Source organism: Mastacembelus armatus, chromosome 24 (assembly GCF_900324485.2).
Source record: "Mastacembelus armatus chromosome 24, fMasArm1.2, whole genome shotgun sequence".
Lineage (NCBI taxonomy): Eukaryota > Metazoa > Chordata > Actinopteri > Synbranchiformes > Mastacembelidae > Mastacembelus > Mastacembelus armatus.
Window position 1 is genome coordinate 20,102,225 of NC_046656.1, and position 27,746 is coordinate 20,129,970.

The following is a 27,746-nucleotide window of genomic DNA, read 5'->3' on the forward strand; positions in this document are numbered from 1 at the left end:
GTCAATCTACGTTCCTTCTCTCACCTATGGTGATGAGCTTTGGGTCATGACCGAAAGGACAAGATCTTGGATACTAGTAGCTGAAATGAGATTCCTTTGCAGGGTGGCTGGCTGGGCACTCCCTTAGAGATAGGGTGAAGAGCACCGTGACCCAGGAGGAGCTCAGAGTAGAGCCGCTGCTCCACCACATCGAGAGGAGCCAGCTGAGGTGGCGTCGGCATCTGTTCCAGATGTCCCCTGGGCGCCTCTCTGGGTAGGTGTTCTGGGCATGTCCCACAGGGAGGAGGCCACGTGGAAGACCTGCTGGAAGGACTATGTTTCTCGGCTGGCCTGGGAATGCCTCGGTGTCCCCCTGGAAGAGCTGGAGGAAGTGTCCAGAGAAAAGGAAGTCTAGGCATCCCTGCTTAGGCTACTGCCCCCGTGACCCAGGCCCAGATAAGCGGAAGAAGAAGGATGGATGGGCTTCAGCCAATAGAGGGCAGTACCTGTGCGTATCTATAACATCCATCCATCTATTATCTATACCTCCTTATCCCTAACCAGGGTCACAGGGATCTGCTGGAGCCTATCCCAGCTCTCTTTGGGTGAAAGGCAGGGGTACGCCCTGGACAGGTCACCAGTCCATCACAGGGCCACATAGAGACAAACAAACTCACACACTCAAACTCACTCCTATGGGCAATTTAGAGTCACCAATCAACCTGACATACATGTTTTTGGACTGTGGGAGGAAACCAGAGTACCTGGAGAAAACCCACGCAAGCACAGGGAGAACATGCAAACTCCACACACAAAGGCCCCTGATGGGTTTCAAACGAGGAACCTTCTTGATGTGGGGCAATAGTGCTAACCACTATCCACAGTGCTGCCCATATTTATTAAAGAATATGTATAAATGAATTGATTTTATAGGAGGGGGTGGGGAGATGGGTGAGGGAGGATGGGGGTGGTGGGTGGTTGGAGACCAAAGCTGCCACCAGATCAGACCAACAGCACAATTCAGCTGCAATAGCTGAGTTTCAACCAGTAGAGGGCAGTACCTGAGCATATGTCTAACAGAATATGTAGAACTGAAATAGTTTGGGACTAAAATGTGAAGATTTGGACCTGAATCAATCAACAACATGACAAAATACTAATATCCATTTTATTGCAGCTGAAAAAAGCTGTTATTTTGGTGTAATCACTAATTGAATTGTATTAACTAAAGCCAGAATATGATTTAAGATTCAGAGTGTTTCTATATTTTACATGACATTCATCCTTTTTTGAAGGAAATGATTTGAATTCTTCATTGACCACTGCCAAACTTAAATGACTGGTGCACATATCAGCTCAGAGCAGCTGGAAACTTTTAGCACATTTCACCTACAGGTGGCGCTACAGCAACATGATGAATCTGCCAGACAGTTTGACACTTTCCTTTAAACACTGAGCCACTAGTCAACCTACAGCACCCCCTACTGGAAACAGAGTTTTACAACAGTCCATCCTGATCAGGATCATAAAACCCTTCAACAAAATACACAGTGACCTCATGACATGAGTTGGACTCATTTGGTTGGTTGCTGGGATCAGTGGAGGAAGCTTTCACTATGGCATAGGTTACTGTGTCACCTTCATCATCATCATCTTTACTCAGAGCCTGGAATGAAACAGCACCACATGTATTACACAACAAGCTCTGACAACACAAGTGTCTCAGTCAAGGAAATGGAGCCACTTCCTCAAACTTTGCTTTATACGTTTTCACACCAGAAAACAAAACATAACTGAAGCCAGATACAGATGTTAAAACCACTGCATTTCAAACTAAACACACACAAATCAAAGTGATAAACCAACAGCAGCACATTCAAATACCCTGCAGGAAGCTCATCAAGCTAAATGTCATTTATTATGTTCTATTCACATTTCTGCCATATGATGCTGACTGTTAGATTCATTAAGCTACTACACTCATTTTAGGTGAAAAGTCTCTTTACAGTCAGAAAAAGGAATTTGAAAAAGTGTGATGAAATGAGATGCAGCCATACTGTGACAAATGTCTTTGGTTTGGTTGGTTTGTTGATGGTAGCGTAGAGGTTTCTGGGATCAGTGGAGACTCCAGCAGAGAAAGACGCTTTCACAGTGTTTCCCAGTTGATCAGTGGAGTCTGACAGAAACAGAAGGGTCTCCAACGTTTTCATATTTCACTCTACCTTCACCTTCATCTTCATCATCATCATCACGTCCCTGTGAAAAACAACACAACACACTGAGAGTCTCAGTTAAACCACATCAGTGTTGGAGCACAGAGCAGCTGCAGAGGAACAGCTGGAGTTCAGTGCCTTGCTCAAGGGAACTTCCCTGAGAGTCAGTGGAGCAGATGAGAGCATCACTCATCCACTTTCCCAACACACACTCTCAGATCCAGGGATTCAAACCAACAACTTCCCAGTCACAGCCTCCTCTGACCTTCAGGCTTCCACTGAAGCACATTTAGCAGGAGGAAATGCAAACTAATCTGATATATCCAGCCCCCACAGTTCATAGTGAAGAGCAAAGAGCACAAACACTGCTTTGCTCTGGAAAGTCATCAATGTAGAAACATGTGATTTCTCACTTTTATACTCACAGTGTTTTTATCCATCTGGGTTTTCTTCCCTAAACAGACAAAAGAGTCGACTTCAGCTTCAACAGAGAAAATCTCAAATGATTGAAACTGTCATTCTAATATTTCACCAGTGAACGTTCTCACCTTTAGTTCTCGTCCACACGTTGACGGTGACAACAATAATTATGAGAGTTGCTAAACCCACAGAGACGATAATGAACCTCCACCAACCTGGAAAACCATTCAAACATTGTGGGTCAGTTTTCTGTTCTGGGCCAAATCCTTCAGGTTAAAGAGACAAGAATGTGTGTGTTGATTGACAATATCATCAAATAACAACATGTTCACATGGAAAAATAAAGAAATGTAAAAAGGGAAAGAGAAAAAAAAAAACACCTGATGCTTTTGGAGAATCACCTGCTGTTGGTTTAGTTGTTGTTGTTGGTTTAGTTGTTGTTGTTGTTGTTGTTGTTGGTTTAGTTGTTTTTGTTGTTGTTGTTGTTGTTGTTGTTGTTGTGTCCTGACCTGAAAGAATCAACAACACAAGAAACTGTTCAGGTAGAAAACTCCTCATGTTTCCATCTGATGTAACTGAAGGTGAAAAATCATCTTCAAACTTCAAATCCATCAAATCAATCAAACTTTTAGGTGGTTTTAGTCTTAAACAGCTCATCATATTCTCACCTGTTTCCTCACCTGAGCTCTGACGTCTGAAGCTGAACTTCTGCACTTTTCCACTGACAGGATTTGTCACTTCACACTTGAATAATTTAAACCTTGATGAGTAAATAAAGTGAGAATCCAGAAAAGTCACATTGGCGTAGCAGTCAGTCTGTGATGTCTGGAAGTCTTTGTTATTTTGATCCACATCTTTATCCTGAAACAGCCACTTCACTGAAAAAACACAGGGATCATATCTAAACACTTGGCAGCTGAACGTCACTTTATCATGGAGCTTCTGTTCAGTCACTGGTGAAGATGGAGATATTGTGAGAGAAAGACAACAAGAGGAAAATGAACTTCATCACTGGATCATAATTATTGTGATGTTTCAGTATTTTGTTCTAACAAGACAGTTTGAGCTGAAAACATGATGATGGAAATACTCACTGGTAACAACAGACAGAAAAACCATAGTGTCATGATGTCGTCCTGATGTGTCAAACTGTCTGCAGGTGTAACGACCAACATCCTCAACTGTGACCTTCTTTAGAACCAGAGAACAGTTCTCTGTAACACTCAGTCTGTCTGATTTAAAATTGGAAATCTGACCCCGTTTAATGATGTCAGTTGTTTCACTCTCTCCTGGATAATTGAAGAGCCAATCAGTTTTTTGACATTTATCCTGATCACTTTTCACATGTTCACAAGACAAAGTGACGTCGTCTCCATCTCTGACATCGATGTAGGAAACTTGTCCAGTTTCTGCTGCTTAGAAGTTGAGAGAGGAAAATAACAAACTAATCAGAACATGAGAAGATCATTTTAGATACAGCAGCAGTTTTTAAATGTGTCACTAACACAAACAACATGTTGATCTCAGCTTCACTAAATCAAGCTTAGTCAATAAAGCCCCACTGACAGAGTTGGAAGAATGCTCTGAAACTCTGACATGTGTCCTTACCTGGAAAGTCAATCAGCAGCATCACAAATAAAGACGTTATAATCCCTGTCAATTCAGCCATCGTTCTTCTCTCTCTCATTTGTCTCTTCTTCTCTCTCTCAACTGTCAGAGTCTCTGAGCTGCTGCTTCTTAAACATGAAGCATATGGACTTCACTCATTACTCACATGTCACTTCCTCACACCAACTTCTGCATTTTCCTAATTCCTTCTCTTCACCATAAGACTCAATATAGATTCAACTTTAAACTGAAACTTTCACTTCACTGAAAACTAAACAGATAGTTTGACTAAAATACAGTATCGTGCTACATCACCACTGACAGTAAACACACAGACTACTTGACTTTCTTTAGGTAGCATTAATGACAATAACAAATTAGCTTTTGAATTTTATCTGTTATGCAAAAGACAGAACAACCACAGAGTCTGGACCTTGTTGTCGTCCTGATGTGTCAAACTGTCTGCAGGTGTAAAGACCAACATCCTCAACTGTGACCTTCTTTAGAACCAGAGAACAGTTCTCTGTAACACTCAGTCTGTCTGGTTTAGATTTGGTTTCACTGTGAATCTGTCCAAGTCTAACCAGCTCTACAGCTGCTGTGTTTCCTGATCCACTAAAGATCCAGGTCGTACCATCACATTTATCCTGATCATTAATCAGATTTTCACAAGATAAAGTGACGTCATCTCCATCTCTGACAGTGAAGAATAAAAGATTTTGTCCAGTTGTTGCTGTTGAAAAAGTGACAAATATAAAAACTAAACAGAAATAATAACATGATTATATATGAGGGTCATTTGAGATACAATAGAAATGTAGAAATTTCTCCTCTGTGGTTCCCAGAGTTCATTCATCTCAGACCAAACGTAGCTGTTACCAAAGCAGCATCAGTCGTATTAAAGCAGTTTTGGAATGTTTCTTTATTGAACATGTGTTATATGTGTCCTTACCTGGAAACTGAAGCATCAGGATCAGAAATAAAGACATTTGGATCCATGTGGATTCAGCCATGGTGCTGCTCTGTCTCTTCTACTTTGTTCATCTCTTGTTGTCGCGCTCTCAACTGACAAAGTCTGTGAAGTGGTTTCTGCCTAAAGATGGAAACAGCCTCTTCTTCCTGTGACCAGTGAGACGTCACTTCCTCAGACTGACTGCAGCCTGTGTTTTCTTGATTTGCTCACATATCAGGTTTTAATCTTTGGAAATGTGTCAACAAAGTGAAAAACATTGAACTAAACTGCAGGAATTCTATAAAATGAGACAAACCACCTGCTGCAGCTCAAAGTCCGACTTTAAAAACACTATTTGACTCATTTCTATTAGAGTCACCACGACCACTGCACATCATTGTACCAAGGAAACAACAAGTGCAAACTGTGTCTGTTCTCACAGTCTATTTGTGACATGTGGAAACTTAGACCACAAGACAAGAAGAAGAAGACTGAGGAAGTTGATGGTGTGAAAACGTGTTTGTGTCGAAGCTTCTTCCTTTGTTCAGACAGAGTTGATCAGAAACCAGACAGGACTCATGGTGATGTTTGACAGCACATGAACAGACAGGTGAAGAGTCAAACTCCTCGTCCACCAGAATCTGACTCTTGATGTCCATGGTGCAACATGGTGATACTGGAGCAGCTGGGAAAGAACACAGAGGAGATGATATTTTACTGCTCTGAGACCTGTTGGATCCTGGTTGACGTCATTGTTTCTGAGAACTGAGGGGGACGTGTTGTGGTGAGAATGTGGCTGCAACAGCAGCACAGCTCTGTACGTTGCATGCGATGGCACAAGTGTGAGAAATGCCCATATACTGTTTCCGTTCCCTGAATAGTGCAGATAAACAGACCACCGGCCCACAGCAGTTTGCTGCAGTCCCATCATCTACTCTCAAACCTGTTCACTGCTCCACAGTCCTGAAGTGGCTCTGATCCCTCTCCACAGCAACAACCTGTTTATTCACCTGCTCATCTCATTTGGGTCCTAGTCTTATTTCTGCTGCTGTCATGTTTCAGAAGGGGGAGGGGCTTAGAGGCTCTGATGCTTCATGCACACATGAGGAACTGGGTTAAACTGAGGTCGTTGTACAAACGTTAAGTTGTGTTTTTCTCCCACAGTGAATCGTTTCTTGATATAAACTTATATTATCAGTCAGCACAGTTTATTATCTCCTATATTCTTGTATAACATGTGATTATATGTTGTTTAAACTTGTTTTGTTCCAGCTGTGGTTTGTTTTGTTTCCTGAAAAGACAAGAGTCAGATTAAATAAACTAAAATAAAAAGTGTTTTATCAGAGTTTGAGCTTCATGTGTTAACGTTCTCATGTTTAGTTCTCTCCAGTTTAAGCAGAAAATCCTATAACGTTGTGTCCTGGAGGCTCAGAGCTACGATGCCTGCATGTCTCCACAGCCTCATCCTCCACTGAGCTTCACAGAAATACTGAGTGTCTCTGGACCCTGGATGCTGTGGGGCAGGGTATCCAGCCCTGCTTGTTTTCCACCTATACCTGCCCTGCACACAGCTGATTACCTGGATCAGGTGTGTTCAGCCAATCAGAAACTGGAAGGGAGAGAAAACAAGCAGGATTGTGGCTCTTGAGGACCAGAGCTGGATACACCTGCTGTCACAGTGGCCATTTCCTCAAAACAGGACCAACAAGCTGCAGACAGTCAGACAGACCACCTATAGCTCCCTCTAGTGGTGAGCTGAGAGAAAAGCACCATCATCCTGCTTAAAGGAGGTAGTGCTGCTGTTCCTCTTTAATCTCTTTGGTTTTCTTCTTGTGTATTTTGTTTCCTCATGTTACTGCAGGGTTTTCTCTGGCTTCCCCCCACAGTCCAAGACCATGCATGTCAGGTCGGTTGGTGACTCTAAGTTACTACTGTGGGAGCTTTGGAGGGACGAAGCGACACAAGACAAATATGAAGCGATGATATTCAGACTGAATGTTTCTACAGCAGCAGAAGTTTGTTAGAAGCTTCCTGACAAACCCTCACAAACATCAGACCAAAGAATCTGCTGCTTCTTCACTTCAGTTGTTTCCTTAGCTCAAAGCTAAAAAGCTACTACCGCTTTCTTTGTTTACTTCCGGCGGGTGTCACACTCAGACGGTCCGGACACAAACACTAGTGCTGTGCCATAAAGTGACCGTCTCCCAGTTTAGCTTCTTCTTCTTCGTCTGTTGTGGACTGACTTAAGCCAAAGGAAATACATGATCTTAAAACTATTATACTTTTATTTTTCTTATTTCCTGTTTATCATATCCACAGTGTTTTTGTCACGGTCATGAAGTGTAAAAACTGTTTGTCCTATTGACACTGATGAAAACACGAGGAAGCAAATTGAAGAAGGAGCAAAACGTGGTTTATCTGTGGTTTAAACTGTAACTGAATGACTTTATAATTATAGTCAGTCTCAGAGGCAAAATATTTAAACATAGCTAATGTGCATTTATTTATTTGTGTCTCATTAAATTCCACCTGAAAGACGAATGTACGGTACTTAAACCAGTGAAGGATTCTGGATGGGTCTTTTAAAATAAAATCCAGATGTCTAAAATAAAGTTGTGTATGAAGAAAGTGGAGGTCAGCTGGCACAGAAATAAAATCTACATCAAATACTTCTGGGTTTTATATTTTCACCACCCAGGTCAGAATAATATCTGGGCTGCATGTGGCTGCATGTCTTCATTCATTTGAATTATTGATTAGAATAATTAATGATTCTTCTCTTCATGATTTAATTCATGATTTAGACCTGTATCATGATTAATAAGACAGAGAGGGGGAGCCTTTTAGCAACATATTACAAATATACCCAGAACATTTATTTTTAAATATTACATTTCCAGTAGAAAATGAATCGTTCCATATACAACTCACTATTCAATAAACAGAAAGACGTTCTGCCACACCCCTGACATCCAGTCATGGTTGTCTCTGAGATAAAAATACAGACAGACACATTCTGGAGATGTTTATTTTAAGATTTGTTCCCAGGCCCTTGGTGGCTCAGGACCAAATGCACTAAAGGGAAAAAAAATTGCAGCTGTTTCCATCTTTGCTGAATCTGTTTATGTTGGTTGATCTCGTTGAAACAGCTGAAAGTCCCAGTACGGCAGATTTATCTTTGAACATCTGCTGCTCTGTGTCGTCTTCATCCTCTGAGCAAAACTATGATTAACATGGAGGGAATATGCAAACAGAAGGAATTGAACTGTGAGGTGTCAGTAATTAAACCTTCACAAATTTTACATAAATTTACAGAAATCTGGCAAAAGAAAATGAAAAATGTTTCAATCATCTGCTGTTATGTGACTATTTGAGATTAACAGTTGGTGCTGCCCACTCTCCAGTAAATCCACCATAAATCACTGCAGAAGAAGAGGAAACAACAGGATGATGTGAATCACATCTCAAAATGAAAACAAAGGCACATGTGATGGAAACATGACATTTATCGATTATTTTATTGAACTGAGGAATGTCACAGTTTCTTCATCACTCCAGTCAGATTTGATGGTTTTTTTTCTGTCCAGGGTGAGCTCACCTGCTCCATGTACATTATTATTTATTTGTTTAATCTGTTTATATTTGCACTTTGTTGCCTGTATTTCACCTTATATTTCAATACATTTTTATTCTTAATTGCCCATGGAAGGCCATCTAGAGTCAGGCCTTGTATCTCGGTGCCAAGAATGTATAGAGGAACAGTGCTGGGAGCTGCAGAGCATCACTTAACATTCCCTGTGCTGCAGCGTAACCTAACAACCACACAGAGGAAACAAACAGAGCTGACGAGTGACTGATGAACGCACAGGAAGCAGCAGAGCCAGAATTTCAGAATAATCACATTTCAAAAACAGACGCACCGACATAAATCAGCAGCGAGGTACACAGTCCCCACCTTTAAATGAAGGTTAGAAAAGTGAACGTGCAGAGAGAGTTTACTGTTACCCCATGACTGGTGGGCAGACTGACATGTCATCACATTAGCTGGACAGAATAATTCAAATATTACAAATATATGATGAAAAAGAAGTGTTTTAAATAACATGTTTCCCACAACTCGTGGGTTCGCATCCTGGCCTTTCTGTGTGGAGTTTGCATGTTCTCCCTGTGCTTGCGTGGGTTTACTCCGGGTACTCCGGTTTCCTCCCACAGTCCAAAAACATGCATGTCAGGTTGATTGGTGACTCTAAAATTGCCCGTAGGAGTGAGTGTGAGTGTGTGAGGTTGTCTGTCTTTATGTGTCTATATGTGGCCCTGCGACAGACTGGTGACCTGTCTAGGGTGTACCCCTGCCTTCCACCCGAGAGAGAGCTGGGATAGGCTCCAGCGGATCCCCGTGACCCTGAACAGGAAAAGCGGGTATAGAAGATGGATGGATGGATGGATGGATGGATGTTTCCCACAGCATGGGTAGGTGTAATAGTAGGTATAATCTAACTTGTGCAGTGGAAATATCATGAAGGTATGCTATAGGGCAGCTCAGGTAGAAGTACTACTGATCACTGTGTGAAATACATTGGCACAAATTAAAGTGTTTCTAACCAATATTTTTTATATCAACGATTAATGAGCTGATATATTAGACGTCACAGAGCTCCACGTAAGATTTTAGCATCTTGCAGCTCGTTGCTTTGGTTTTATGGTCCAGCACTTTATTGCTTTTGTTCAATTTCCTCACATCCAAATGAATAATGTTGGTTCATCTCTAGCACATGTGGAAACAAGCAGCTGTTTGGCTTTTAGATGAATGTAATGGAGTAAAGAATATTTGGAAATGCAGTATAATGGAGCAGTACAGTACTGTAATACTACAAAACATTGTAAAATGATTTCATTATAATCAAGTATTACCACAAATAAACTGTTATTGGACAGAAAGTACATCTGATACAGACATTCAGTAACTTTTGTGGTTTTGCTGTTTTATGAAGCTAAAAATACCATTTATCTGTAGGAAGTCACTGAGGGGGCGGGGTTATGCAAATCAACCACAGGAGCCAACCGGAGGATGAGCCTCGGTCTCTGTGCCATCATCATCATCATCATCATCACCAGCACCATCCTCTGAGGTGAGTCTGCGCTGCCGGAGCTGCAAACGGACTGAAAACGACCTTTTCCCCCGGTCACACGGAAACATGGCGTCAAAATGTCCAAAGTGCGACAAGACGGTCTATTTCGGTAAGTCCGCGTTTTGTGAGCGGCCGCTGCAGCGTCGTGATCGGTGCCTGAGGCGGCGCCGGGGCTGCTGGGTGGGAGTGTCAGGTCCAGACAGACTGTTGTTTCATTTTGCAGCTCACAGGCCCTAAGGTGTGTTTTAATGAGCCTCAGACCAGATTTACTGCAACCCAAACAGCTGCACGACCAACACAGGGTCTGAGCTGGTCCTGACCCCCTGACACCATGAAAGGGTTTGATTTATTCTATACATCTGTTTTATTATGTATAGATTTATTATCTAATGTTTTCAAATGAAATGTAACTTAAAATGATCTAAATTGTTGAATGAAAATTGGCTGCTTCATTTAGGAGAACTGTGTTTGGACAATATGCAGTTTTTGGATATGTCACAGTGAGATCGTACATTTTATGAAGAATGATTCTAATGTTTATTAAAGAAAATAAAAAGAACAGACGTTAACATGTGAATAAATCCCATAGAAATTTGAGTATTTTGTTGTTGTCAGCTGGTGACCGGTCTGGATCAGCGGACTGGGCTGTAATGGCTCCACTATCAGTGGATAAGATTACACCGAGCCATTAACAGACCCTCCATCTTTGCATTTATGCTCACCCATTAGACTCAGACTGAGGTTTTAGTTGGGTGACACTTGTGATAAATTAAAGGCCACTGTCTTTTCCCTGACTGTTGGTATCGTCTGACTGAGTTCAGTGACCATCTGTCACTTTGCAGCTTCTTTTATGTCAGAGCTGCCCCACAAAGGTAGTAAATAATTGATTGATCGCACAGGCTTTGTATGGATTGATTTGTTCTTGTTCTTCCCTCTTCATTTCTCTGGAGAACCCCACCCTGCAGCTTCAACCAAACCTGCTGGGTGAAATCCTGCTGCATATCCGATGCTCCTGTGAAACCAGTGTCTCACAGGCAGTGTGAGCTGTTTCGCAGCTGCATGGTGGAAAATGCTGTTAATAAAATGTAAACTCAGATATTTTATCAGCTGTCACAGTTTCCTTAATGGAGACGTTCCTCTAGAAGACACTCACTCAGATACAATTGTTCTAAAACACTCACATGGTCTGTCCAGTGGATTCCTACAGTGATAAGACTGTGAAATGATAAGTGAGCTAATCTACACACACACACACACACACACACACACACACACACACACACACACACACACACACACACACACACACACACACACACACACACACACACACACACACACACACACACACACACCTACACGTCCTCCACCAGCAGTGCAGAGTGTTTGCTGTCACATATCACAGTGACTGAGAGTCTGAACAGTGTCGCCTTGTATCTGTGGGATATTTTGGGACGACGACAAACTGATAAGTGACTGTGTGTGAATCTCTCTGTTCATTCCTTAAAGTCTCTGTGATGGAAAATGTGGACTTTTCTTTAGGGTCTGAACTTTTTCCAATCCTGGATTGAAATATTTGTTGACGGTGCAGCTGAAGATGAAATCTGTCCGAGTCGTGTTGCTCTGCAGAGGAAAGAATGAGAAATGCTTCAGGTTCAGAGACTGAGACTGTAATGACCTTGACTACAGCTCAGACCATCAGGTTTAATGTTACTTAACATCTTGTGTTGTTTACACCAGGACCAGTCTGTTCCCTCATAATCTGTAATGTGATTTCATGTTCTTATATTTAACCTGCAAAGGAAAAATATCAGCATGTGACTGTTTGAGCTTTTGCTGTCATGTATCATAGTTTTACTGTGTCTCTTCTTCTGCAGCGGAGAAAGTGTCGTCTTTAGGGAAAGACTGGCACAAGTTCTGTCTGAAATGCGAGCGCTGCAACAAGACGCTGAATCCCGGAGGCCACGCCGAGGTAAGAGGAGGCATCAGGCTGGAGATTTAACGCGATGCTTTAATGTGGAGTTATTTAGGAAATGTGTGTCAGTATGAATGTGTAGTGGCCCAGGACTTCCTTTTTAAAATGCCTAAGCTGTAGTTTGGACTATAAACAGGTTCTAAGAGAAGAAAGGAATGTCTGTTGTAGCTGTAAACTGCGGGTTGTCTCAGATACACCCTTGATAAAAGGAAATTTACTGCAACCTCAGCAGGACGTTCTGGGTTTTCTTGTGGTTCAACTTTACTGCTTTTCTAACCACAAGGAACCCTCGCAGAAAAGTCACTGCTCTGACTCTGTAAGTGTAACCACAGTGGAACCACAGGTTCTTCCTATTGCAGTCAGGTTTTTGTGTCATCAGGGACCAGCACAGATTTTGAGGATCTGTTTTATCTTTCCTCAGTGTAAAACTGAGTAAAACTGATGTGTCTGTGATTGATTTGTTAAGGAAATGACATTACATGTGAATATAAACCAACAGAACCATAAAACATAAGGTGCTGATTATTAAATATGCAACAGAGCTCTGTGTCTATTACAAACCAAAGTCATTAGAGAGCTCACCTAAAGAGGAGAATGAATCAGCATCACTTCCACTGATGATGGTGATTAATTAAAACAAAACATGTCAATAAACTCTGCCCTTTCAGAGCTTGTCATCAATATATATACACATGAAATCACATCTGGATTACTGATGTGTTCATTCAGTGCTTCATATTTTAGGAGATGATCATATGTTTTGCAGCACAGCTCACTCTCTCACACACTTGGTGCCAAATATTAGAAGAATTGTGTTTTGTTTTTTTTTTTCTGCACGTCTGAACACAATAAACATGTCTGAATGACCAGTACGTCACTTTAACACACAGATGAAGCCAGAAATGTTGCATGTGTCTATAAATGTGCATGCAAAGTAAAGCCAAGCACATTTTTCTGGAGTCATCAGTCCTGAACAGCTATGAAAAGGGAGTGATGTGTCTTTTTCTAGAGTTCAAGCTTTCACGGTGAGGAATGAAATGCAGTGAGGTTTAGCAGACGCCAGTTTGCATGATGCTCATATTTAGATCTTTATTCATGTTATAAATGTGTGTGAAGACAAAATAACATAGAACAGACAAGTCCTATAAATTCCTGTGGATAAGTCCTGGTAGGTTTTTTTGTTAAACATGTTAAACAGACTGAAAACAAAAATGTGTTATCTAAACCTTCCCACTTAAAACTGGTTTGGCTTAGATTCACTCAGAGGCTTTTATAGAGGTGGCTGCCCTTGACTGTCCCTGTTGTCTTTGCAGCATGATGGGAAGCCTTACTGCCATAAGCCGTGTTACGCTGCCCTCTTTGGACCAAAAGGTGCAGTTTCTTCTTCTGTGCACTTAAAGACAGCATATGTAACTTCTGTGTATCGGTCGCCTTCAAGTCCATAAATGCACCGTCTTGCGTGTGTTTTAGGTGTGAACATCGGCGGAGCTGGTTCCTACGTGTACGACGCTCCTGTCAACGAAGCCCCTGCAGCCGTTTCCATGGAAACAGATGCCAAACCAGAGGAGGCGAGAAAAGCGCCCGCACGGGGACCAGTGAAGGGTGAGAAATATGTGGAGTAAAAATAGAAAAAAACTGTCATATGTTAGGAAGAGAAATTTATTTTCTGCTTAAAAAGTCTGTGGATGGTGGTTCAGTTTCTGTCCCTCAAGCAGCATTAAGGCTTCCTGGAGATTCTTCTGCAGGGAGCAGCTTTTAGGTGACGAAAAGAGAAATTAGATCAAACTGTCAGCAAAAACAGGAGGAAATAAATGAGCTGAGGTTTGAGTCCTAATCTGAAAATGTCTGCAAGGATCAAATTGTGCATTATTACACTTCAGTGTGACTTTTTCAGCTGCAAGTTTCTCATCGTTCTCTGGAGGACCCAACATCTGCCCCAAATGCAACAAGACGGTGTATTTCGGTGAGCAGATAAGTGTCTATGCGCATTTGTACGAGTGATGAAATCAAAAGTCGCCTTGTTGACATAGGGACTGTCTCCATGATGCTGTGTGTGTTTGTGTGTGTGTGCAGCGGAGAAGGTGTCGTCTCTCGGGAAGAACTGGCACCGGCCCTGTCTGCGCTGCGAGAGGTGCAGTAAGACTCTGGCTCCTGGCAGCCATGCAGAGGTGAGACTCGCTCAGAAAGCTGTCAAGCTGAACAGACTAACACCAGCTCAGTTCCTGCTGCTGCTGCTGCTGGTTTTAGAGGTTTTTACTGTTTCAACGTGCACCACAAACTGAAGTTTTGGGATTTTGTGTTGCAGCATGATGGACAGCCGTACTGCCACAAACCGTGCTACGCTGTGCTGTTTGGACCCAAAGGTAAGAGGCTAACAACAAAAACAGCATCTCTGTCTGACCACAGATCAGTCTTTATACGGGCGTCTAAAGAAGTACTGTGCACTGTAAGCATCCAAATTTGGTTTCACAAAGCAGCACAACCACTTACTTCACCCACTAAACCATGCTTCTACATTTTAAAGGTTTTTTAGGATCTGGTGCACAGTTTTTTTTAATGAGACTAATATTGACCTAAAGGATTCTTTCCACAGCTGATTAATCCTGTTTATTTTTGCATTATATGACTTTATAAAGCTGTTTGTCTAAAAAATTGTTTGTTTTTGTAGTGTCTAGGGCTGTTTGCCTTTATAGCGGAACATTTTTGGACTGTTTGTTGTTATTATTTCTTTTTAAGGATCAGTCTCACTCACTTAACTCTGGCCGAGCAGATAGTTTTGGATATCTGAGACATTTCTGATACCAAGCATTGAAAAAATAAAAATACAAACAGCCTGTGTAATATCCTGGATCATCCACAGAACAAACTTTGGAGAGTTTTTGGACTTTCACTAGGAAGTAGTTTTAATAAATACTGTAACATTCGTGCTTCTACATCTCAAAACCCAGATTTTCTTTAAACTGTGGAAGAGGCAGAACCGGCTGTGTGGCTCACTCTGGTCTCTGGACCCTGTAACGGTGAAGCTGTTCTGCTGTTCTGCTCTCTCGTAGGTGTAAACACCGGAGGTGTCGGCAGCTACATCTACGACGATCCTGAAACCGAAGCCCAGCCCTGATGCTGCCTCCACACACACAGAACCACCTCCAGGAGCCTCGATGTCTCGTTGATCTGCCTTCGACAGTCATGGTGACAAATGATATGTACTCTTCTCACGAGGATGGATAATTTGATGTTTCTGTTGTATTCGTATGTTGTTTATATATCTATTTTTTGTACTGAAACAAAACTTTACTACGTTCTCCAATGAGTTTCAGACTTGCCTTTCAGTTTCTTGGTTCTCGTTGCCAAATAATTATTAGCCTGTTACGTAGTGGATCAGTGCCTGTGTTTTATTCACTCAGTATTAATAGTTTTTCAGACTTTTGTGCACTTAGAAGATGTATGACATGAAAAGTACTGACCCACCAATTTACTGTCAGTGTTTCTTGAACGAGTTGATCCTGGCTCTGTAGTGAAGGATGACGTGTGTTTTACTGAATGTTTTGCAGGTGAGTTTGAGGTGTGTTGTGAAAAAAGAGGGAAAAAAATTGCTCATCACGTTTTCTACAGTAAAACTGTGTGATACCAAACCTGGAGTGTGGAGTGTCAGTGGATGTGTCTGATCACACAGGCTGCACGTGAAGTATTTGTTATGTGCAGCATTTCATACACGTGGGCCGACTCTGAAGAGCTGCAACACTTTTGAATCACTTAATTAATTAGTCTGTTAAATGATAAACAGTCAAAACTTTCCAGACGTCAATGTAAAGTCTTCAAACTGCTTTCGACACTCAAAGCTCAGTTCAGTGATATAAAACAGCAAAGCCTTAGAAGATGGATCAGTTGTTTTTTTTATATAAATTTGTGATAAATTACTTAGTTAATCAGTTATTGAAATGTTGTTGATTGATCGTCAGGCAACTAATTGATTCATCTGTCACTCATTTGAGCAATAAAAAAAGTTTTTCTCTGTTCACTAAGGATGTGGTTGTGTTAATGAAGAGGTGTTTACTTGTTACAGTAACACATATATTACACATTTTTACACTCTCCAGATGTGTTTTATACCCAGGAAGAACATTCAGACCAAATTCTAAGTAAAATAAAATGTAAATTCAACACTATCATGAACAAATACAAATAAAAAAAAGCTTTTGCAGCAAGTTAGTTCAATATAAACTGAAAGAATTGGGGACACACAACATGAAGAATGGTCAACATGGTATAGTTGATATTTATTGGTGCAAATTTCTGAGAACTTTCCAATGACATATCATGTAAACCAGATATAGTAAAGTAAATCTGCCATTTGAGGCCCCATGGGGTGTGAGGCTACTGAGACTAATCTGGACCAGAACAGGTTACAAATTTCTCCAGGTCTGGTTTTGGTCAGTTGCTTCACAATAAAAGGAAACTTAACTGGGTGTAGTGGTAACACACCTGAAACCGATCAGGATTTTCTGTTTCTGCCTGTGCTCTGCCTCAGAAAGGTGCAGCCGAGTAAACAGGTCAGGCGTCACAGACTGGATGGAGTCTGGACCGCCTCTTACTGGAAACAGGCTGGAAGAAACACATGTCAAGCTGAACAGACTAACACCAAGTTAATCCAGAAAAGAGCATGAAATGTAATAAAAGTATGTTTTATGTGTGGGGTGCGTAAAAGTGATGAAGACATAATATAAAATGACATTGACAGGTTTTAGATAGATAGAAATAGATACTTTATTCATTTATTTGTTTTTTATTTCATTCATTCATTTATACTTTATTCTATTATATAATACCTCCTTTTTCCTGGTGTTTTTGGGATCTATAAGCCTTTTCTCTTTTAGATTCAACAACAGCTCTTTAAAGCAAAATAATTTGTTTTTTCTTGGCAGTGTGGAATTTTTAATAAATATAATTGAACACTTAACATGATGAATCTCATATTTTTTTACAGGTCTGACAGAAGTGCTGTTACTTTTAAAACTCAGCACATAATGTTTTCACATTGTGATGTTAATACTATTGTTTAAAATCCAGCTGTACTCAGGTATTTTACCCCGGAAGTCAAGAAGCAGTCTTATTTTGAAATACGTTCCCGGAAGTGGACTGTCTTGTTGTGGCTAACTTAAAGGTTGTGCTACTTCCGCTTTAATTAGCTCGACAGCGCAGACGCGCCATTGTTTTTTTAGCAGCAGAAAATTTTAAAACAGCCCGAGTTTACACCAAAAACCTCCGAGGCGACAACATAACTCCGGACTCGTCGAGTATTTACTTCTGCGTGACGACAAGAAAGTGTATTATCGCCGTAGCTAGCTGCTAGCTGAGTGTTAGCTTGTGACTAGCTAAAGCAACTTAGCCGCGGAGGAATTTCACAGCCTGTTTATGTTTTCGCCGCTTCGGGGAAATGTTGGACGGATCCCCGGCTCACTCCGATGAAGCCAACATCGGCAACGTGGAAAACAACAACCCGGTGGCGCTGATTTCCAGCAGCGATGGGCTGAAGACGGGCAGCAGGACGAGGCAGGCGCTGCTGAAGAAAGGAGGCAGGAAGCTGCGGTCGACGGCGCAGCTGCATCACCAGAAATCCCCGAAAAACATCCCCAACACCCGCCTGTCCGATCACAACAACAACACCCTGACGGCCCAATCCGCCAATAAACCCGCGCCTCAGCCCGGGACCGAGTTCCCCGCCGGTGCACAGACCCTGATGACCCTCCACCACCTCAAACAGGGAGCCAAGAAAGAGGTAGAGTCCGGGTTGTTGGGTCAGGACCTGCGGCTGTTTGGGGCCCGAGCTGTTTGTTTATAGGACCAGATCAGTCAATCAATCGATCAATCCTTAGGCCTGATCAGGAAAATATTCTAAATGTGTGATGAGTAAAATACTTTTAAGCAGAAAATCACTTATTATTGATTATTATTTATTAATACATCATGAAATGATTATTGCTCATGCAAAAATGTTAAAGAGCTGCATCAACATCCTTTAAAATCTTAATTTGTAATATTCATCATTTTTATATTCTCATATATACGAGATGAAAGGGGCTTCATTATTTCTGACAGTAAATAAAACTTCTGTTTTTTAGAGAAAACAAACTACGTCATCTTGAACTGGGAAACTGCACTAGGCATATTTTATTGTTTCCTTATGTTTGATAGACCAAAGACCAAAGAAGTTAATGATTGGCCTAGAGAATAACGACTAACATTATTGTTTATTAGTACGTTTGTGCATACAAGCTTTAGAAAAAGAGGATGAAGATGTTAATTTATTATTCAGTGGAAGTGGATTTCATCATTTTTAAATTCCCTGTATTGCCTGAGGCGGCTTGAAGTGACGCAGTTACCGGTGTTTGTGGTAAAGAGTGGAAAGTAGACATGTGACGAAAAAGTCCGTGTTCCTGTTTTTACCAGATGCTTCACGGAGAAAATGTTGACAGACTGGTCTCTGAAATAAAAGAAGGCAGGACGCTGCAGGTTTCAAAACTAAGAGAAGGAAAGACGTCACAAATGATGATGCACAGAGCCACATAAATTGTGTTATTGTTGAGTTATTGACTTGTGAAGTTTTGCACTTATTGTGAAGTGACATTCCTGTGAAGGATGTGTGTAATGGGTAGGTCGGGTGTACACAATAGAAAGAACTTTAAACTGTAAGTGCTGTCACTTTATTATTGTTGATTCATTGGCCAGATATTCTCTTGATTCATGGACTGAGTTGTTTTATCTGTAAAATGTCCAAAAACTGAAAACTGGGATTGGACCTGACTCATCATATGCTCACAGAATCACTCCAAGTACCTGACGTTGGTATGAAACTGCTAGATGTGTAACCTGTCAGCACTTCTAGGTTTAGGATATTATTGTTGGATTAATATCTGTTTGTTTCTGTTTTGTAGCTGCTGAAACCCAAAGGGGTCAGACTGGAGCGCGGTGCTGTGCAGCCTGGAGGGCAAACTCCTTGCAGTCTGCCCAGACACGATCCTGTCGCCCAAAACGGAAACACCCGGAGCCACAAGCCCAAGCAGGGCCAAACACCCAGTGCTCCACATGCTCCAAAGAAGAAAGATAACAGCCCGAAGAACCCCTCTCTGCACCTGCCTCCACTGCAAGAGCAGAAAAAACCTCTGCACACCTCCAACAACGTGAAGAACCTGAACGCACCGCCTGCTGAAACTGCTCCAGAATACCTCAAAGACGGCGAGAAGGTCTATGCTGGAGCTAAGTTCAGTGAGCCGCCCTCACCAAGTGTCTTACCCAAACCGCCCAGCCACTGGGTCGGAGACCGCAAGCCCCAGCAGGGCGACCAAAGCCGAGAGCAAATGACTGTTCACCTAAAGTCGCTGCTGAAGGTTCAGGCTACATCATGACCACAATGTGGAGTCACAGTGGAGCACACCTATCCCGTATCCCAACAACAGCTGGAAAATTTAGAATAAGAGGTTGGTTATTAACGCACTGCAATACAATTTAGGGGTTTTCTTATGAACTGTAGTACAATTTCCCATAAAGCAACTTGCTGCCTGCATTTGTGAACATTTTAAGAGATGTTGTGTTGTTGCTGGAGGGCTCTACAGGAGTTTTTCAGATTCTTCCTGCCTTTTTTGTTGGCAGAGAAAAGAGAAGACGGTACATCGCTGTGAACGAACTGTTCAAATGGAGAATATATGTGAAGAGTGTGAGGTTGTTTCCAGCAGCAACACAACCTGTGTCTCATGTTTACATTATGCAAAGTGATGACGGCACTGTCCCTGTGAATACATGTGAAGAGGCAGCCTTGTGTTGATCAAGTTTTTAAAGAGCTTGTGTAAATGTACATAATATATTGTAAACATATATTTGTGTATATTTTTCCTTGTTGTTTTAACTGAGATTCTAGTTTTGTTACTGAGGTTTTTTGCAGAACAAAGTCCCTGCAAACTGAGGCACTTTGCTACAGCTCCTTCAGTGTGAGGCACCGTGGATGTAACAGACTGTTCTTGCTGATTTGCACTGAAAACAAAAATGGGGGAAGGGCAGGAAACGCAGCTCTGATGTCCCGAAAGCTTGACCAGCCACTTTGATGAACTCGCCAGCCAGCTCAGAGCACAGCAGAGGACTAAGACATCCAGGCTGGGTGGCCTTCAAAGTGGCTCGGATCGTGGGCAGATATAAGAGTCGCAGTGAGAGTTAGCTAGTTCTCCCCTGAACGCGGGTCCAGCTGATGGAAAGTCTGGAGTGGGATCAGGGACTGTGAAGCTGACGAGGCTGCTGAAGCCTCAACGAACTGAAGAGATGATGACAATGTGAAATGTCTCACAACCAGCTGCTGCAGAAAGCCAGTATCCAGCATCCCGACCAGCTTTTCTCTTTTGACGTTAGTGCACTGACGCACAGTATTTCCACACCGAGCCAGTTAGATGTAGAACACGTTTATTGTTTCTGATTCCAGCATCTGTCCACACTGAGCATCTCAAATCACATTCGGTCACAATCGGATGGTCTCTGTGACCCCTCAGGTCAGAACGTCTGACCACACAACACAGCTGCTGTCGCTGAGCTGTAGCCGATGTCACGGTCAGCAGAAGAACCATCTGCAGCTGTTACTGATGTTTTTGTGTTTGTCCTTTGAAGCACAAACTCCAAACATTTGCTTTTAGAATAGGTTCATTTTCTTATTTTTTAAAGCAAAACACTTTAGTATCTGCAAAGCTATGATAGAACTACTTTCTGACGTTTCATAGACTGATGGGAAAAATCCATTAATTAGTAATAAAATCATGATTGGTTGTTACATGAATAATTTGTTGAGGGCTGCACTTATCCCAGGATCTGACAGCAGAAAGTACCAAGTGGGAAAATGGGAAGGACTAAATCATGAGTTTGTCTGGTACCAGTGTTCACAGAAAGAGTCTGCAGTGTTTCCTCCTGACAGGTGTTGACTCTAAGACAGTTTTCTTAGTTTAATGAGAAGAAATAAAGCAGTTTGTTTATCGTTCAGGTGTTTCAGTGTGGACAGAGATTTTGCCGAGGCGACAGGAAAGTGCAGGTGTACGCACAGTGGGTTTTGTTTTGTTGTTTTTTTTAATACATGAGCTGTGTTTTGTTTTGTATCTTTACGTGGACACTGTCATGTTCTCTTAAATGGTACTTTTCTTTCATGTACTTCTTTAATTTTTCATTTCTCTTTAAAGCACGTCAATGTTTACCAGGAGAGCAGTGTGTGTGTCGAAGTCGACACGACCGAGATTACGAACCAGGTGTGTTATGTTTTTTAATGGTTTCAGAGGATGCAGGCAGCTGCTGGATTTCTTGACCTCTGTGACGTCACATAAGTGGAAAATTGTATTATTGTTGGAAAACTGCCTGTTTTATTGCAGTGTTTTAAAGTTGTCTCATTCCAGTTCTAAGACTATGTTTAGCCACCATGCCACAATTTGGGAAAAAGTGTATTTTATGAAGATTTTCATATCTAAATTTAAAAAATATATTAAAGTATTGGTTACCCCCCATTACATAGTGTTTCTGTGTTCATTACCGGGCCAAGTTTTGGTTTATTTTCTAGAGGTAGGAAGCGGTGTGCTTTTAATACTTGTTTCCTGCAGCGATGTGTTATATTTTATTAAGTTTACTTACAAGTTAATTAGGCCCCATAAAACCTTGTAACCCAGGTCTGCACACATCTATTTCTTTATTCTAATAGCATATTGAATTAAAAGCCCAGTGTTTCACAATTTAAAGCAGTTAAATACCGACAGTATCACCTGCACAGCATTTTCTTCTTAATTTACTTGCCATAAAACCGCCTTATGATTGGAACTAAAATGAGAAAGTGTTATTAGAAGTCTGACCCAAGTTTGGGTGGGAATCTGGGTCTTCTACTTTTGAACCAAGAAGCATATTGGATTTATACATATGGAATAAAATGCCACCTTGTAGACTGAATAAAGAGAGTTTGAGATGCTTTCTCATTAAGTTTGTTTCTCTTACATGTGTAAACTTTTACATTTTTCTGATGGTTTTTGTTTCAAACACAAGATGGCACTATAGCAAGAACATTGAGAGAAAGGCTGTGCAGGGGACACTTTGCTGAGGGACCTCAGTAGGATGTCTTGATGTAAGGAATCCAGTTTTAAAAAATAAAGGAGCCTTGATGCAAACCACAACACAACTAACTTCCTCAGTCCTTTTCTGGTCGTCTTAAGTTTCCAGATGCCACAGATGTTCTTGTGATGATGTCTCCTGTCTGATGCAGGTGATTCTGATGTTTTGTTAAACTTTGAAGGATTTGAGTTTTCTGATTTGTCATGATTCCTGCCAGTTCTGCTCATTCTGTCTCTGCCTCCTCCCACTTCCAGCCAATTGATGTCTCTGGCTTTTTCCTCCATTTCCGGTCACATGACCTTCTCACACACCTGTTCTCAGTGTTTCATCAGGTTCTTTGTGTTCCCTGTGGCCTGTTCTGGACTTCCGGCTTGTTTTTGTGTCTCCCAGTTCTTCTCTAAGACCAGGCACAACCTTTATTACACCACATTCAAATGAAATGAAGCAGTTATATTAAAATGGTTTAAGCTGTTTATTAAGTGTCTCAGTTCACAGGTACAACTTTAATTTTTTAACTTTATTGAAATACTTATTTCATTATAATTTCAAATATTTTATTAATTATGAATTTTACTTAAGGAATAAGTTGAATTTAATAGAGTACAGGGGACTGATTAGCAAGTCATGTTGAGCGACAGTACTTGTTTAGCACAGTTTAGTACAGATTCAAAATGCTTTGCATGACGCAAGAAGGAAAATATAAGAATCAGCATAAAATCAAAGGACGTTCTAAACCAATTTTTAAAACCGTCATATTTAAACTAAGACATAAGGCTGGAGTTAGTCTGAGCTCTGAGCTGTACTCAGTAAACATACAGTATCTCTGATGTATTTTGGGCCCAGAACAAGAAGCTGAACCTGAAAACCTTCATTAAACTGGAAGCCAATGACCGTAAATGAGTTAAATTACTTTAACTTATCAATATTTCTGATGTTTGCTAACATGCTGAGTTAAGTTTTGTGAGGAGACATTTCAGTCTCACCTTCATCTCACACTGATCTGACACCAAACGCCCTCTTCCTTTTACAGGAGCCTTTGTGGTTGCCTTTGTATACTGTATGGATCTGTTCATGTGAAGTCACCAGATGCTGCTGTAGATTTATCAAAGTCAGGTGTTGACCTTAGTGCTGCTGGATAAAAATAAGAAATATTTCTCTACAGATCTTTCTGAAGTTCAGATGGAAGCAGGTCTGCAGCAGACGGCACAGATCGACACAAGGACAGCTGCTCTTAGCGGTTCTCGTTTTACTTGTGGTTTACGTGCGTAACCGTGTCCTGTGTCTTTGGACCTCAAATGTTTCCACTGTACATGCAGAAGTGCAGTAATGGAGTGTGTGCATGCAGCTAACTGACCACACAACAGCCCTGTGGTTACACACATCCTGTAAAGACGCAGAGTGAGCACTGAGGCTGCCATCTTTGTACGGTTCTCACACAAACTCTGCACATTCATCACATTAGGTCAGTTTGTTTTTCATATTTCTGTCTCATCTCCTCACCAGCAGTAGCCAGACCACGAATCATCTGCCTGACACTTACATCTTGGATTCTCTGTGTTTCACTTCACAAACACTTAAAAACATAGTTTTTGTAACTTCATAGTTTTATTCCATGTAGTATTTTTTTTTTAAATATATTTTTAACTTCTATTTATCTTACATCTTGGCTACTTGCTGTGTACTTTTACTTTGCTGTTGCCACAAGGCAGTTTCTCCACTGTGGACGAATTAAGGTTTTCTTCTTATCTTATCTTAAAAACCAGAGTTTCCTAAGTCTAAATCAGACACAGTGAGTGATGCAGAGACTTGTGTGGTTATCGAGTCACAGCTGAAGATGTTGCTTTGCAGGCGAGTTCACACCCGGACCACAACCTGAAGCATCTACTGTCTTGCGAGAACAGCACACAAGAGGAAAACACTCCTTTTTAAACTCAAAGAGCATGTTGACGATTTCAAACCGTCATAAAACAGAATGTTTTCACATGTTGTGCTCTGAGCAGAGGTTGGTCAGTGTAGTTGCTCCTCCTACCGCTCTCTGTCAAATCTTCCCTTCCTGCTGTGATTCTAAAGTAAAAGCTGCAACAATCTGTGTTTCTGACTTATGGTCTTTTTGAATCAGTGCATAAGTTTTGGCTCTGAGGGTGTGTGTGTGTGTGTGTGTGTGTGTGTGAGAAAAGTGAAGGACTAATGTTCCAGTTTGCTTCAGCACCTGCTGAAACACTGAGCTCCAGCTGATCCTTGATTTATTTATTTTTCCAGATTTATTTGTGCTGATGTTTGTGTTAATGAAAATCCTTCTTGTGCTGTTTTCCCTCTGGTATTTGTTTTAATCTTTTTAAAATGATCTACATTTTTGCTACTAATGCATTTGATGAGGAGATAAAAAGTGAAGCTGCTCACCACAGTGAGAAATTTGCTGTGGTGAGAAATGTCAGACAGCTCAGAGGGTGAAGTTTAGATTCTGACTCATGTCTTTATCTTTACACAGTTGCCCCCTGAGCTGCTGGAGGAGAAATACCCTCATAGTTTTCCACTTTACTCCTCAGCTCCTAAAGTTTGACACGATGTTGGTCCGACCGCTCTGACCTCTTTTCTTTGCTTCTCAGATTATAAAAACGTAAATTAGACTCAGCTAAATGTCAAAAAATGCTAAACTGTGTTTCTTATTTTGACCAACACAGAAGAAAAGAAGACAAAGATCACATGCTCATAAGCTCCGACTACAAACCTCAACAAGTCGAGTGAAGAAAACTGAGAACATGGTGCGGAAATCACACCTTACTAATCACAGGAAGTGTTATCAAGATGCAAAACCTGTACATACAAAACTCAAGTTCAGACTGTGACATTTCAGAAGACGGAAAGGCGGAAGAGACGGAACGATGGCTGTGCTCAGAAAGTTCACAGTGGTTTTCTCTCTGATCCTGGTCCCTCAGCTTACAGGTAAGAACAAAACAGGACCTATCGTCTATTTCTAGTCCACTGGGCTCGAACTGACCATGTGAGACTTAGTCAGATTTTAGTCTGTTTGGTTTTATGTTTCTCTCTCATCCCCAGTCGTAACCGTACAGGATCCACAGGCCTTCGCTGCCACAATTGGAGTTGACATCATGCTGCCTTGTAGGAAAGTGGAAAAAACCTGGGATCAATGTGACGGTGTGACCTGGACCTTCGCTCGCTCAGTCAGAACGACGATGCTGTTTGAACATGGGCAGATTCATCCAGATGCCAGAGCTGAGTCAGACAGACTGAGCCTCACGGGGACCTGTTCTCTGGAACTAAAGAAGGTCACGTCCAAAGATGCCGGTCTCTACACCTGCATATGGTTCAACACAGCACAAACAGCCGGTGGAGCCGCTGTGTATGACCTGACCGTTCACCCCAGTGAGTATTTATTTACCTCAGGTCTTGGTAGAACAACTTTAGAAATATCAGGATAAAGTGACTCACACTCTCTCTCAGGCCTCGTGTTTAGAAAATATTTATTTCTTGTGTAATTCTGAAGTATTAAGATTGAATCAATCAATCGTCAGTAACTTTATATTTTTGATAAGATAAATGATAATGTGTGTATTTCCACACATCCGCTCAGCAGTGGCACATCCTGCACTCGTGTGGCTAAAAAGGAGCACAGCAACAGCCTGGAGCAAATATGAGTTTGACATATTCTGGTTTTAAATGCACAGTTAGAAGGTTGGACACTGAGACAACATGGCCCTAAATACTCCTGACGTGGTGGAAAATCTTTTTAGAAGATGATGAATTATTTATTTTTTCTTCTGTCCAGGGGGGAACATGAGATCAGTCAGAATTGAACCAACAACAAGACGTAAATCAACGTCCACAACAACTTCACCAGAAACAGAGACGATTATGTCAACAACAGAAAACACAAGAGCATCTCCAGACAACAATGTGCCAACAAAACAACAAGGTGACGACACATTTCATACGTGTGTGTGTGTGTGTGTGTGTGTGTGTGTGTGTGTGTTGTATTTAGAGCACGTCGGTCTCATTCGGCATCTGCACGTCCTTAAATCTGTTTTCAGTTTGGTGGAGATTCATCGTCGTGGCATCGATGGCTGTTTTCATACCTGTGATGGCAGTGATCTGCTGGAGGAAAACCAAAGGTGGGAATCTGCACGAATGAAACTTTTATCAATGAGATGTTTGGATAAACCTGCAGAAGCTAAAGTTGAGGTTTTGTCTTTTCAGGGACCACAACACAGGTGGATAGAAACGTAGTGAGTATATGGTATAAACTGGTTTTAACCACTGTTCAACATATAAACCTTTAACTCAAATATGTGTTTACAGGGACTGACGTCAAACCCTGCAGAGACTCAGTCTGCTCCAGAAACCAGCCCAGACACGGTGAGACCACAGTACAAAGGGACACTCGGCTGCTTCTGTTTTCATGTCTTAAAGACAAACACAGTAGAAGACACACGGTGAATCCTGAACCTCAGCTGCTTCTGTCGGACAGAACCGAGGAATTTAAACCTGAAATGTAAAATATTTATGTTTGCTGAGACATCGTGTTGTCTTCTGTGTGCAGGCTGATCCTAAGGATGAAGGTTTCTATGCCTCCATCAGGCACATCAGGAACAGTAACACCAAGGTAAGAGCTCTGCTTGTTGAGGATCCTGGTAGTATTTAATATAATACTGTGCTGGGTACTTGTCTGTAACGTATATGATGTGTCCCTGGTTCAGGAGAAAGACCTCACTGGTGAGGATGATGATGATGAAGGAGACGCAGTGACCTACAGCACTGTGAAGGTCTCCTCTTCCTCTTCTGCTGCAGCCTCGAGTGATCCCAGTGACCTTTATGCTACCATCAACAAACGAAACCAATAAGATGCTACTCATGTGAACGATCATGTTGTTTTCACAAGAAGTATTATAAATACTCAATTTGTAATATGATGAAAATGTCAGGCTGCTTCTTTCTCAGCTTCATGTAAGAAGTACTTTATATACCGCTGGGTAGCTGACGTTAACTACCTTATATACTTCTAATTCGAAGTACTTTATATACTCCTGGGTAGCTGACGTTAACTACCTTATATACTTCTAATTTGAAGTACTTTATATACTCCTGGGTAGCTGACGTTAACTACCTTATATACTTCTAATTTGAAGTACTTTATATACTCCTGGGTAGCTGACGTTAACTACCTTATATACTTCTAATTTTAAGTACTTTATATAACACTGGGTAGCTGACGTTAACTACCTTATATACTTCTAATTTGAAGTACTTTATATACCGCTGGGTAGCTGACGTTAACTACCTTATATACTTCTAATTTGAAGTACTTTATATACTCCTGGGTATCTGACGTTAACTACCTT

At 41.4% G+C, this 27,746-nt stretch overlaps 4 protein-coding genes across 17 annotated transcripts in view; 3 read left to right on the top strand and 1 right to left on the bottom strand.

Moving 5' to 3' along the window:
• LOC113136927 (uncharacterized) overlaps nt 1-5,385 on the bottom strand; it is a 31,349-nt gene extending 25,964 nt beyond the window's left edge. The window contains exons 1-9 of one of the 12 annotated variants that reach the window (XM_026318099.1): nt 5,173-5,385; nt 4,221-4,348; nt 3,707-4,027; nt 3,293-3,565; nt 2,993-3,121; nt 2,741-2,878; nt 2,618-2,646; nt 2,220-2,235; nt 1,189-1,632 (exon numbers count right to left, since the gene is read on the bottom strand). In XM_026318099.1, the coding sequence (XP_026173884.1) occupies nt 1,478-1,632; nt 2,220-2,235; nt 2,618-2,646; nt 2,741-2,878; nt 2,993-3,121; nt 3,293-3,565; nt 3,707-4,027; nt 4,221-4,348; nt 5,173-5,219 (1,236 nt within the window). In that variant the 5' untranslated portion in view covers nt 5,220-5,385 and the 3' untranslated portion in view covers nt 1,189-1,477. Of the gene's footprint in view, nt 1-1,188; nt 1,646-2,036; nt 2,236-2,617; nt 2,647-2,740; nt 2,879-2,992; nt 3,566-3,706; nt 4,028-4,220; nt 4,349-4,854; nt 4,954-5,172 lie in introns of those variants that run through there. The other 11 variants (XM_026318098.1, XM_026318095.1, XR_003296312.1 and 8 more) reach the window with 11 other exon arrangements.
• Nucleotides 5,386-10,287: 4,902 nt separating this feature from the next.
• LOC113137189 (cysteine-rich protein 2-like) lies at nt 10,288-16,134 on the top strand. Its single transcript, XM_026318666.1, has 8 exons — nt 10,288-10,410; nt 12,179-12,273; nt 13,590-13,647; nt 13,747-13,878; nt 14,171-14,239; nt 14,350-14,444; nt 14,582-14,639; nt 15,327-16,134. Exons 1-8 carry the CDS (start codon nt 10,368-10,370, stop codon nt 15,389-15,391), a joined length of 615 nt encoding a protein of 204 aa, XP_026174451.1. The 5' UTR covers nt 10,288-10,367; the 3' UTR covers nt 15,392-16,134.
• Nucleotides 16,135-17,422: 1,288 nt separating this feature from the next.
• LOC113137453 (proline-rich nuclear receptor coactivator 1-like) lies at nt 17,423-21,800 on the top strand. Its single transcript, XM_026319114.2, has 2 exons — nt 17,423-18,049; nt 19,206-21,800. The coding sequence occupies exons 1-2, from the start codon at nt 17,708-17,710 to the stop codon at nt 19,674-19,676; spliced, it is 813 nt and encodes a 270-aa protein (XP_026174899.1). The 5' UTR covers nt 17,423-17,707; the 3' UTR covers nt 19,677-21,800.
• A 3,442-nt stretch (nt 21,801-25,242) lies between these two features.
• LOC113137312 (uncharacterized) lies at nt 25,243-27,323 on the top strand. Of its 3 annotated transcripts, none has more exons than XM_026318873.1 (8): nt 25,243-25,332; nt 25,447-25,773; nt 26,177-26,323; nt 26,439-26,519; nt 26,605-26,633; nt 26,707-26,763; nt 26,948-27,010; nt 27,105-27,323. In XM_026318873.1, the coding sequence occupies exons 1-8, from the start codon at nt 25,272-25,274 to the stop codon at nt 27,246-27,248; spliced, it is 909 nt and encodes a 302-aa protein (XP_026174658.1). In that variant the 5' UTR covers nt 25,243-25,271; the 3' UTR covers nt 27,249-27,323. The 3 variants fall into 3 exon arrangements, with proteins under 3 accessions (XP_026174658.1, XP_026174659.1, XP_026174660.1); XM_026318874.1 differs by having other exon boundaries at nt 26,605-26,630; XM_026318875.1 differs by having other exon boundaries at nt 26,605-26,618.
• The last annotated feature ends 423 nt before the right edge of the window (nt 27,324-27,746 follow it).